The sequence below is a fragment of the Notolabrus celidotus genome, chromosome 1 (assembly GCF_009762535.1).
Source record: "Notolabrus celidotus isolate fNotCel1 chromosome 1, fNotCel1.pri, whole genome shotgun sequence".
Classification (NCBI taxonomy): domain Eukaryota; kingdom Metazoa; phylum Chordata; class Actinopteri; order Labriformes; family Labridae; genus Notolabrus; species Notolabrus celidotus.
This window is the reverse complement of record NC_048272.1, coordinates 38,171,879-38,184,818: the sequence shown is the minus strand read 5'-3', so window position 1 is coordinate 38,184,818 and position 12,940 is coordinate 38,171,879. Positions and strand designations below refer to the sequence as shown.

The 12,940-nt window shown below is 37.5% G+C and overlaps 1 protein-coding gene across 1 annotated transcript in view; it reads left to right on the top strand.

Annotated features, from left to right (window-relative positions):
- Positions 1-12,940, top strand: part of LOC117818473 (integrin alpha-5-like) — a 61,089-nt gene that overhangs the window by 25,878 nt on the left and 22,271 nt on the right. Inside the window, exons 17-18 of the mRNA XM_034691373.1 lie at positions 532-689; positions 6,900-7,037. Of these exons, the coding sequence (XP_034547264.1) occupies positions 532-689; positions 6,900-7,037 (296 nt within the window). The remainder of the gene's footprint in view (positions 1-531; positions 690-6,899; positions 7,038-12,940) is intronic.

The window sequence follows — 12,940 nt, the reverse complement described above, 5'->3', positions numbered from 1 at the left end:
TCTCTCTCTCTCTCCCTCTCTCTCTCTCTCTCTCTCTCTCTGTCCTTCTCTCACACACACATACTCACAGAAACACACACACATGGTCCCTATTACCTTGCTTTCTCTGTGTTGCCACAACTATGTTGGACCTCACTGTGGTCAATTCTGCAGTTAAGATCAAGATAAAAGAACAATCATGTAAATAGAGGGGAAGGTGGTGGGCTCCAGCAGTTTAGAAAAGTGTGTGTGTGTTTATTTAAAGTGTGTGGGTGTGTATTGTCTGTGTTCTGTGCATAGTTGCTGCCATGTGGGCCGGAGTAATGCCCTCAGTGTGTTTTTACATACTGTGCTGCAACACATGAAGGCTCTTCACCACGAGCATGCTAACCACTGTGCGTGTATATTTGCATGTGGCTCAGCAGTCATGTAATGTGTCGGTGCAAGTCTGTGTTTCTTTGTGCATATACAAACATTTTCATGTGTCTCTGTGTTTAATGCAGGCTGTATTTCTGCCTAATGTGTCTCTTTATGTGTCTGCATGTTTCCCAGGCTTCATGGTGGAGGTTCAGTTGGACAGTGGGAAGCAGAACCAGAAAGAGTCCATCAGGAGGACTCTGTTCTTAGACAGCCAGCAGAGCAGCCTGCTGAAGACCTTTAAACTCGCCGTTGGAGACCGCTCGTGCCATGAAGCAAAGATCTACCTGCGGGTCAGTCCTGTTGGTTGTTTTACAAATGTTTAGAGATAAAGTATATTGACAAGATTTACACAAGACAAGAGAAGCTTTGTGAGAATGAGTTTAAGATTCACATCAGCATCCTGACTATTTACACTCAACTCAACTTTATTTATTTATCACCTTTCATACATATAAACATGCAGGCCAAAGTGCTTCACAAAATAACAGAGAGACAGAAAACAACAGCAATGTCAAAATTATAAAAGGCATGATTCTAAATCAAATCAAATCAATACAGTAAAACTAATAAAATAAGTAAGAGTGGAAAGAAAAGTTAAACATAAGGTAGCATTAACAAGATCAAATGAATACAATAAATAAATAGATACATAAATAATTAAATAAGATAAATAAATGTTAAAGCAATGATTCGAATAATGATAATACAGTCCAGGGCAAAAAACAAATTACTCCAAATTAAAATAATTAAAAAGATAAGTCTTAAGTTTACTTTTAAAAACACCCAGAGAGCTTGCTGTTCTGATGTCCAAAGGGAGAGAGTTCAGAGTTCAGGGGCATAAAAACAGAAAGCTCTCTGGCCTGCGCTTGTGTGAGACACACGAGGAACATTTAAAATTAAGCATTCGACGACCTAAGTGAATGAGCTGGAACATAAAATGACGGATCAGTGATGTATGATGGAGGAGCAAGGCTGTTAAGAGCTTTAAAAACAAGTAAAAGTACTTTAAAATCAATTCTTAAAAAAAACAGGGAGCCACTGCAGAGTTTTTAAAAGAGGGGTTATGTGATCAGTTTTCTTTTTCCTTGTCAAAACTCTAGCAGTAGTGTTCTGAACAAGCTGCAGTTTCTTGAGTCTTTTTGGGCAAACCAGTAAAAAGGGAGTTGCAGTAGTCAATGCGGCTTGTAATAAAAGCATATATTAAAATGTTGGCGTCTTTCTGCAATAAGGAAGGTCTGACTTTTGCACTGTTTCTGAGATGATAAAATGAAGTACTTACTACCTTATTAAAATGAGGATTAAAATTAAAATCTGAATCTAAAACCACTCCCAGGTTTGTGACCTTTGATTTAATGTGCCTGTTAAAATCTCTCAGAGTAGTTTGGAGTTGTTCTCTGGCTGCTTTGGGTCCTATTAAAATAATTTCAGTTTTATCTTCTGTGAAATTTAAAAAGTTCTTGCTTATCCATACATTGATGTCAGAAAGGCAGGCAGTGAGGGAGTGAAGAGGGTTTGGGTGATGGGGTGAGACAGAGATGTATAGTTGGGTGTCGTCTGTGTAGAAATGCTAACTGATATGATAGCTGGAGATAATGTGTCTGAGTGGTAAAATGTATAAGGAGAATTGTTGGGCCATTGTTACCATTACAGGTATGCAAGTCAATGACCAATGATGATTGATTTCTTCTGTGTTGTCCTTTACCAAAGTGTTCGACTATTTTAAATATTTAATGCTGATGTTCCCAAATTCATTTTAAGTGGGGCGTCAGTTGGCCGAGGGGTTTAAGCGAGCTCTCCATGTACCGAGGCTAGAGTCCATACCACAGCAGTCTCTGGTTCAACTCCCGGCCAACCCTTTACTGCATGTCATTCTCATATCCCCACATTTCCTGTCTCTCTGCTGCCTATCTAATAAAAACGCAAAGAATTCCCCAAAATCTTAAGGATCAAAAACATAAAAAATCATGCTGGGGGGACCATGACTGAGCAAACAGAACTAGTTCAGATGTCCTTACAAAACCCCAGTATTACACACTCAGACTACTGAAGGATGATTTCTAATGTAGCCTTCCCACCACTCTGTTTGTTTGAGATGTGAAATAGTATCTTATTAGAACGATGGGAGGTAGGGTTCGATTATTTTGGTTAAAAGGTAGCTACCCAAAGGTTTACCTATATGACAGGTTAAAGTACTCATACATCAATCACATGAAATAAACTTTAAACCCTGCACTGTGTTTTTTGTTCACTTAACTAAAATAAACTGACCCCAGACAACAGTTTTATAGCAGAAAATAGTAAAGTTTACTTAAAGATTCTGCATGACAGTTTTTTTATATTTGCAAACAACAGAAAATATCAACCGAGAGCTTCGTTAACCCGAATCTCTTCTTTCAAATGACTCAACCTTTAAATACTCTTTTTAAACCTATGTTTTTAGCTCTAAACAAATCTCACATGAGCTCAATACCTGTTTATTACCATCAGAAATGTATTCAAACACGTAAACTCTCACAGGTTGAATAATAACTGTACCTGAAACTCTTACTGACGACTTGAATGAATCCTTTACACTCTGAACATGCACACATGGGCCCCATACACTCGCTCATACACCCACACACACTCAAAGAAAAACCCCGTTGCAGGCCTGTGATTCTCGGACGCGTTGCGGCCGATGTGACTCCTTACTCCAGTAATGATGAGCGAAATCACATACCCTCAACTCCGGGATTCTCCTCTTTGCTCAGTAATAGTCCAGGGGAAAAAACAAACTCACAGACGCGGGAACGATCCTCTCTCCACGGCAGGATCGCGGCAGGAATCGCGGCTGAGTTGGTTCAGTCTCCTCCTCTCAGGCAAGGGAAAAAAACGTGCAGGTGGCTCACCGCGGCACTAAAACGTCCTCTCGATCGCAGAGCAGGTGTCCAGTCCGTGGGAAACTAACAGTTCACAGTTCACAGAATCAACGCTCGCTGGTCCTCATGGAAACAAAACACACAGAAACAGCGTGCGACTCTAATGGAAAATCCTCTTCATCCTTCTCGGTCAGCGGCTCCGTCGTCGCAGCTCCGACGTCGGACCTCCGGCTCGGTTTAAGTTACAGTCTTTTAGAACACACACAACTCCACTAACTTCAGGCTAAATGAAAAATGTGTGTCGCATCATACTCGTAACGATGCTTCAAGTTCTTCAAGCTTACAACTACACAATAAACTTGTTAAACCAACTAACAGCTAACATCTCTCTGCTTCGCTGCTGTCCACCATTTTCCTCTACTCGTCACTGTTAGCCTTGATCTGAGCGTTTCCTCTGACCAATCACAAAACAGAACAACCTGACGTGTCCACTCTCGCGACACTTTGTTACTTTACCTCTTTTTCACAACAATACTTAGAATACATTTGTTTTATGATAAATCCCTTTTTTATGACTTTTCTTCACTTTTTATTCCTATTTTCTTTTACATATATATATATATATATATATATATATATATATATATATATATATATATATATATATATATATATATATAACCATAACATTTATGAGAACATTACATGCAGGACATTCAAACTTTTAACCCTTTATTTTCCACCGGGCTACACTAATAATACCATAAATACTGAGAAACAGTGCATGTAATTGTTCCTTGGAGAAATAAAATGAATTCCCAATTTGTTCAGCCAGATGTTATGCTGATATGTGACGATGAAAAAAAGAAGGATTGTGTTTTAATTTTAAAAAATACTCAAGCTGTTGCTGTTTACAGGTACAACTAAAAAAAACAAGAATATTGTAAAAATTGTAATATTTTTAATCCGTTTTTAAGGATCCCGGATATTTAATGATACTCAATATTGAATATCAATACAGCTCAAAAAATTAAATCTCAGACTTTTCGAATATTTAATTCCAAGTTGGACTAAATTACTATTCTGCACAGAAACAGGTCTAGTTCAGCACATGCAATAACAATCATGTGGAAGACTGCTGACTTGGCATTTCTCTAAAAGGCAGTCATGGACAGCTTCCACAAGAGCAGCCAGAGCAGGTCATTGTGAAAAAGCTAGCTGTTTGCAAAGTGCTGTATCGAAGCATATTCAATGAAAGTTGAATGCAAGGCTCTTAGGTTTTGAACTCAGTTCAGAGTGAAATTTTGGCAGTGTATTGTGTCCTCTCATTATCCAGCTGTATTTTGTTCCTTTGCCTTAACAATTTTGACTGCCCTCTCTCTTACTCTCTCCCTAGCTCTCTTTATTTTTGTGAAAAAGTAGTAATGTTGTTCAGTAATTAGCCAACGAAATCAATTAATGGGATGACTTCCTGTACACATTTGTTACGGGGCTCCCGCGTCTTCCAACCTGTGTTGTTCAGTCTGCAATTGCTCATGTGCATCCTTTTCTTTGGAACGTCATGTTCTTGCATTTTTTTACCCGGATAAAATGAAGCAATTTTTTGGTTGGCTGTTGGGTAGCTATATTTCTTTCTCTTTTATGATTACCCACTTGATTCCTACTTGTTCCACAGTTTAAAGAAAAGCAGCGCAACTTGGTGGGCGTTGTCCTCGTAATTATTCTGTATGAGAAATACAAGGTGTGGCGTATGTATGTATGTATGTATGAGCGTGTGAACAGGTTGAAATGCGTGTGTCCCACACCCAATGCGTGAGACTTGAGAGCCCTGTGACTGGAAGGGGGCACAAGCAACAGGGAAGACTGCAGCCTTTATACGAGTGTAAAAAAAAAAGTTAATTCAAGATCTTTGAAGACATTCAGAAGGAGTGGACTAAGGTTTTTGTCAGAGCATCAAGAGCCACCACACCCAGACGTCTAGTAAGGGGCTACAACTGTCGCACTCCTAATATGAAGCCATTCCTGAACCAGAGACGACGACAGAAGTGTGGTAACTGGGCTAAGCAGAAAAGTAACTGGACTCTGGCTCAGTGGTCCAAAGTAATCTTCTCAGATGAAAGTACATTTTGCATTTCATTTAAAAATCAAGGACCTAGAGTCTGGAGGAAGAGAGGAGAGGCAGAATCCAATACGTTTGAAGTTCAGTGTGGCTGTGATGATGTCATCTGCTGTTGTTGGTCCCCTTTGTTTTATCAAGTCCAGAGTCAATACAGCGTCTACCAGGAGATTTTGGAGCACATCATGCATCCATCCACTGACAAGCTCTGTGGAGAATCTGATTTCCTTACCCAGCAGGACTTTGCACCTGCCCACATCGCCAAAACTACCAACTAATAGATTGCTGACCATGAGATTGCTGTTCTAGATTGGCCAGTTAACTCGTCTGATGTGAACCCTAAAGAGAATCTATGAGCTTTTTGTCAAGAGGAAGAGGAAGATTAGATACACCGCACCCAAAAAGACAGACCAGCTGGAGGCTGCTATCAAAGCCTCAATAAGACCTTCAATAAGACCTTCAATAAGACCTTCAATAAGACCTTCAATAAGACCTTCAATAAGACCTTCAATAAGACCTTCAATAAGACCTTCAATAAGACCTTCAATAAGACCTCAGCAATGCACCAGACTGGTCGCCTCCATGCCACATACACAAATAAAATAATCACATGATAAACTGGATTTCTCCATATTCATGAACTCAGAGCTATGATCATTAGAATGAAACACAATGGATTCAAATATTTAACTTTACATGTACTGAATGTAGAATTTTTGAAAGTTGATCTTTTTGAATGAACTAAAGACAAAATAAACTTCTTCAGGATATTCAAGTTTTTTGAGCTGCGCCTAATATTCTGGTTCAATGATCTGTTCCTGGAGCTGGATCTGGTTTTCATTTGAACCATTCAATCAGAGACCGCTCTGCACCTGCAGGGCCAGGTGAATGTTATTATGTTGTTGCTGGCACAGAGGTTAACGTCATTTCCTAATGGTCCGAGTTTGAAGTTGCTGTTTGAAGTGGTATTTGGGGGTGAAACTACAGTACCAATCTTCCCGTCACTCACCAATGAACTGATCAAAGTGACACTGAAGTCATGTGTGTAGATGTTCTCTGTCAGGACGTAATGATCTGAGTGTTTTGCTCTGTGAGGGATTAAAGACAGTTTGAATAGAGTCTGCCAGACATCCAGTCACCTGTCTGTCAACGTTTATCTGCTCACACACCAGTTTTACCTTTGTCTCTTTCAGAAGGGGGAACATCACTGTGGCTCAGAGCAGGATTCATAAGAGTAACTTCAAACAGATTAAACCCTACTTTTGAACCAGTAGTTCCTGAACATCTGCTTCTCATTTTGTTTCATTTCCAGCACTAAATGATGGAGATTTCAACACTGGCAGCAAACTTCTAACCATATTTTGCCCCTGACTGAAGTTCCAGCTCACTAAAAATACTAAGAACATGCCAAACAGCAAATAAATACGAGTAACCCTGTTTGAAAACACCAGCAGAGACAGATGGATACCATGTGAATTTCTGTAAATGACAAAATAATCACATTAATGCATTTTTCTTTGTTGCAGGGTGAAGATGAGTTCAGGGATAAACTCTCTCCCATTTTCATCAGCCTGACCTTCAGTCTGGATCCCCATGCTTCTGTGGACCAGCACGGTCTCAGACCAGTCCTGAATTATCAGACTGAACAGCCTATAGAGCAAAAGGTGTGTATATTAAATCATGTACAAAATCTCTTATAAAAGCATACCCACATAACTCAACTCATTTTTATTAATATATCACTTTTCAAGCATGCAGCCCAAAGTGCTTCACAAAAGAACAGAGACACAGAAAACAGCAAGAGGTAAAAGAGGAAAGGAAAGTGATATAGAGTACTTAAATTATTACGATCAAATCAATAAATTAAAATCAGAGAAGTAACTGAAAAATAAAGTAATAAAAAAAAAAATATATAATATAATAAGATAGAAAAGATTTAATAATATAATTACAATAAAATCAATAAAATAAAATCAGAGAAATATCAGAAATAAAATAATACAAAATGAAATATAATATAATAAGATAGAATACAATCAAATAATATAAAACCAAAATATAATGTAATACGGTAGAGTAAAATAAAATAATATAAAAACACAATTTTATATAATAAGATAAAATACAATAAAATAGTATAATTACAATAAAATCAATAAAATCAAATAAGAGAAGTAACAGAAAAATACAATAATACAAAATAAAGTATATTATAATAAGATAGAAAAATGAAATAATATAATTACAATAAAATCAATAAAATAAAATCAGAGAAATATCAAAAATAAAATAATACAAAATATAATATAATATAATATAATATAATATAATATAATATAATATAATAAGATAGAATACAATAAAATAGTATAATTACAATGAAATCAATAAAATAAAATCAGAGAAATAACAGAAAAATACAATAATACAAAATAAAATATAATAAAATAAGATAGAAAAAATGAAACAATACAATTACAATAAAATCAATAAAATAAAATCAGAAATATCAGAAATAGAATAATACAAAATATAATATAATATAATATAATAAGATAGAATACAATTTAAATTATAGAAAAACTAATTATTTTATAATATAATAAAATAGGATAAAATAAACTAAATAAAATGATGTTAAAACAATGGTCATAATGTTGATAATGCAGTCCAGGGCTAAAACAAAATTACTCCAATTTAAAAGCCAGATTAAAAGGGTATGTCTGTAGTTTACTTTTAAAAACACTCAGAGAGCTCACTGTTTTAATGTACAGAGGCAGAGAATTCAGAGTTTAGGGGCATAAAAACAGAAAGCTCTCTCCCTTTGTGAGGAACGTTTACAAGGGAACAAAAATATTCATGCAGTTTGTTCTGTCAGTGTCAACAGGTCTCACATTTTTAAAAACAGAGCACCTTGTCTTATCCTGTGGATGATTTTCATTGCATATAGTAGTTTGTGCTTTTATGACCCATTTAATAAGTGTGTAGTATAATTATCAGAAGTCCACTAATGCTTGATTCTTTTACTTTTTCATCCACTTCAGTGTTGCTATTAGTAATGAGCAGACTCCAGCCTGTGGTGATACAGGAACTCAAAATGTCCTGATGTATGAATGAATGTGGTTAAACTTTATTATGATGCACAATGAGGAAAACTGAAAAGATCAGTTCTTTATGTAGCCTTAAACTGTCTCTGATGCACCCTAGCATAATGAAAAATGATTGACATTTAGAAAAATCTACAAATTTCATTGTAAGTTTGATAAGTAACATCTGTAGTTTTAATCAAAGATGTATCAATGTCAGGAACTGTCTTAATTTGGAACTATCAAAATCCCCCGGGTCAACAAATCTCCACTTCCTGAGTACCCTGAAAAGCACCGCTCGGTTACACCTCTCATAGAAAACTCAACTTCCAGATTAAAGCTGAATGTAGCATTTCCTCAGGACTCCGTCTAACCCCCCCTTGCACTGCGTCAACTCATGTCTCACTCAGCGGTAAGAAAACACCAAAACATTCTCATAGTGAAAGTTAAAAACACAAACAAACGAAATGTACGCTTTACAGGAGGCGGGCAGAACGGCAGGACAGGATTTGATTGGTTTCATCATTTGGCTCCTGATGGCAGGGATTGGTTAGTGTTTTCCCAGGTGTATTCCGGCTGTAGATAGAGTCTTTTTTTCACTCTTTTTTAAGAACACATTATGTATTGATTGCCATCGGGACTTAAAGATCATTTTAACCAGTATAACAAAAAGTGTATCTAAATCTGACTACCAACCCCAGCTTTAATGATGATAAAACAATCAAAATCTTAAAGGCAGATAAATAGATGATTTAAATAATAGGTGTCATTTATTAGCAGACTCCATCTGTTCCTTTAGTCCAAGTCAAGTTCACTACAAATTCCATTGTAAGTTTGATAAATAACATTTTCAGTTTTAATCACATGATGTATCAAAGTCAGGAACTGCCTTAATTTCAGCATAACTTTGTCTTATATATAACCACACACACTTTGTGAACATAACTCACAGTCACCACTACAATTACAAGAGAGTGAGCATGACAGATGGCATTGTGAACTTTTTTTACATAAAACTGTGCTAACAATATCAATCATGTATGACGTTTTGAAGATCTATGCGATCTGTAAATTTTACTCCAGCTCTAAGTAAGGTTATTGTTTAGGAAAACTAATGAAATAATGAAAACAAGAGTTGAAAAAAACATTTTTAATGGCAGCGAAAGAGGGGAGAAAGCAGCAGAGCCGCATTTGGGATTACTTTGAATATGACTGTCTCTGATGGGAGTAAGTAAACTAACTCATAGACCAAAAACTAATACTGAAACTAATAAAAACTCAACTAAAATTAAGCATTTTCAAAAACTAAAAACTTAACCAAACTAGCAAACCGCTTCAAAAACTAATTAAAACTAAACTGAAATTGAAAACAAAAAGTCAAAACGAAATAAAAATAAAAACTAATGAAAAACTCAAAACTAAAATAACCTTGGCTCTGATTCAGTTTTGTTTTAAAGACGTGTTGAATGGTTAAGACCGAGGTCACAGACCGGGGTTTGAAACAGACATCAGCTGTAAGGCCCCTCTATGCTGTCAAGCCTCATATGGTTAAAGGTTGAGGGTCGGCCCTGATAGAGTGAGAGCTGATCACTCCGGTCTCTGCTGGCAGTGATTTTACTTTCCTATATGAAGAGTTAGAAGGTCCATGGAGGACTGGCGAGTCATGGCTCTGCAAAAACACAGAGGGAGGGCTGACAGCTCTTTTTCGGGTGGGGCGGCGCTCGGTTCTCAGACATCTGGTTGTGGTTTGTTTATGTATGTTGCCAGTGGTCTCTTCCACCAGGCACCAGCCAGAGCCTGAAAACGTGCACGTTTATGTGAGTGATATAAGGTGAATTGAGTGTGTGATGTGGGCGTGGGAGGGTGTACATCATATACTTGTAAGTGGCTGTTTTCAGTGGGAGACATGAATCATGTCACTAAAGAGTTAGTCATACAGGGACAAAGAGGAAACAGAAAATCAGAGACTTCTGAAGTCAGGCTTCTAAATGTTTTCATACTGATGAAGTTATTCACCTTAAAACTAGTGTACAGGTTTTGTTATTATTCACCCTCTGAGTGGATTTTCACCATTAGCCGTTTAATGGAATTACTCCACAGACTCTCTGAACTGTATTTTGATTGTCTCTGACTGACGTTAACTTTTCCAGCATATACTGTATAACTCTTTCCCCCATACACCTGTTATTAACATCTTTAAATGTTTATAAATGGAGAAAGTGGGCTGATGTTATTCTGTAATGTTTGACAGGTTTTGAGAATTATTCCTTTAATGGTTTACAATCTTTGAGGTGGAAAATCACAAAGTGTCCAACAATACAGAATCAACTGAGCCTTTGTGCTTCACCCTTACTTCTTTAGACTTTTAATTATCCAGATAGAAGAAATATGCATCACCTTATTTTGTTGGGCAGAGGCTAAGAACATTAAATGTTAAATCATGAGGGAAACAGGGACGAGGTAGCAGTGGTGGACAAAGTATAGATACTCCTGGTCAAATATTACCCCAACACAAGTGAAAGTTGCTCTGTCAGATTATGACTTGAGTTAAAGTCCTGGAGTACTTGCTTTCAAAAATACTGAAGTATTCAAAGTACTTTTAAAAATATCTAAAAACTTTATATTTTCACAAAGCATGAGTGCAGTCAAGAATACATAGGAGTTATTCTGCTACATCATGTTTATCTAAAAACCATTACTTTAAATCTCTAAAAACTATACCATGGAATAAAAACAGACACTAAGTTCCTCCAAACACAGACACCTTAGTTTGAAATGTTCATCTGGAAGGAAACAAATGTTACGTAGCTCAACACACTCTCTCAGGTTGGACAGTGAATGTTTGTATGTTTGGGCAGAGTGGGAAACAGGGAGAACATTTCAAACCATACGTATCATTCTTCATTTCAAAAACCTCTAACATGGGCTGAAGATATGACCATGGGTGCTCAGGTGGAGAATTATAGCCATCATTACCACCTCTACATGAACTGCCTGATCTGAGTGGTGCTCTGTGTTTGCTCCACGTTCAACCGTGGAGACGCACGATACACAGGTACGACTAAACCACTGAGACAAACAGGACTACACAAACACAGTTTACTGTCTTAGGATCAGATTTCAGAAAAAGAGAAGGACTTTCATCAGCTGACTTCAAAGATAAAGTAGTGAGTAACTAGAGCGCTGATAGAAATGTAGTGTCAAAAGTACAATAATTGTCGTCTGAATGTAGTGGAGTAAAAGTAATAAGTTCCCCCAAAAATAATACTCAAGGAAAGTACAGATACTCCAAAAATGTACTTAAGTAGAGTACTCAAGTACATTTACTTTGTCACTGTCCACCACTGGGTATTAGTGAGTTTTGAAGAGGACTGTGTGATCAGTGTGTGCATTTGTGTGTAAATTCAAAGATGACGATCTTTACAGCAGAAATAAACATGTTTGCAGCCTGGTTCAAAAAATGAATGTAGTCTGGACAGCTCATTACTTGATCGGCACACACTGTACGGGGGGTGGATTTTTTCATAACGCGTCAATTTCGAAGATATTTAGATTATGAGTTTTCCTTTACAAGAGGCACAGCTGACTGACAGGTGGGAGCACTGTAGCTGTTGGCCAGGAGGCTCAAAGCCCGCCTCTTCACGTCACACTTGCTCAAAAGCAGTTAAGATGAGTTTAACATTACCAATATGGCTAAGACATGAATGGGAAAACAACAACAAATCACTCGATCTGAGTCAATAACAAAGAGCGCGTGTCCCTGCCTGCTTGGTGTTAAAGGTCTGATAACACCTTGAATAGATACACAACCAGTGACTCCACTGAGACAGCGTTAACCATTGCCAGGCTGGTCCTTCGCTCTCTGCAGCCCTCTGTAGCATTCTTTTGGATCATAATGTTTCCCATGTGCCAGAGAGACCAGGCTAAGGCAACAATGACAATGTGGAGCTGCATGAGAGAAAGTGTAGAGACCGGAGAACAGAGGGAGAGAGAGACTGAAGCAGAAAGCTCCAGGGACACTGGAGAAGACAATTCCATTGAATTAACTCTCATTCATCCCCGACTGTGGTTTTCTGCCAAGTCATCAGTCAGAGAGACTAAAGGCCACATTAAATCCCATTCTCTTTCAAAATGAGGTTTCACTCCTTTTGATTGTGGCTCCTTCACAAAAATGTAATACTTGTTTGGACAGAATTCATCGTCTTTTCTTTCTCCTGAACCTCTACCATCGGTTCCCCCTTTTCTCCATTCCCACTTATAAGCACACATGTCTTTGATCCTGCAGACATGAAAGAATACGGCTCCCACAAAACTTCTTGCCATCTGGTTGTTGCAAATTTTGTTACAGTTTTCTGCACGGAGGATATGTATAGTCTATATCCTTTTTTATCCTTTTATTAAATCCTGAATCTAGAAGGCTCTCTGTGTAAACATCCACTTCCTCAAGAGCCTTTCTCTCTGCAAACCTCAGGACTCTGCTC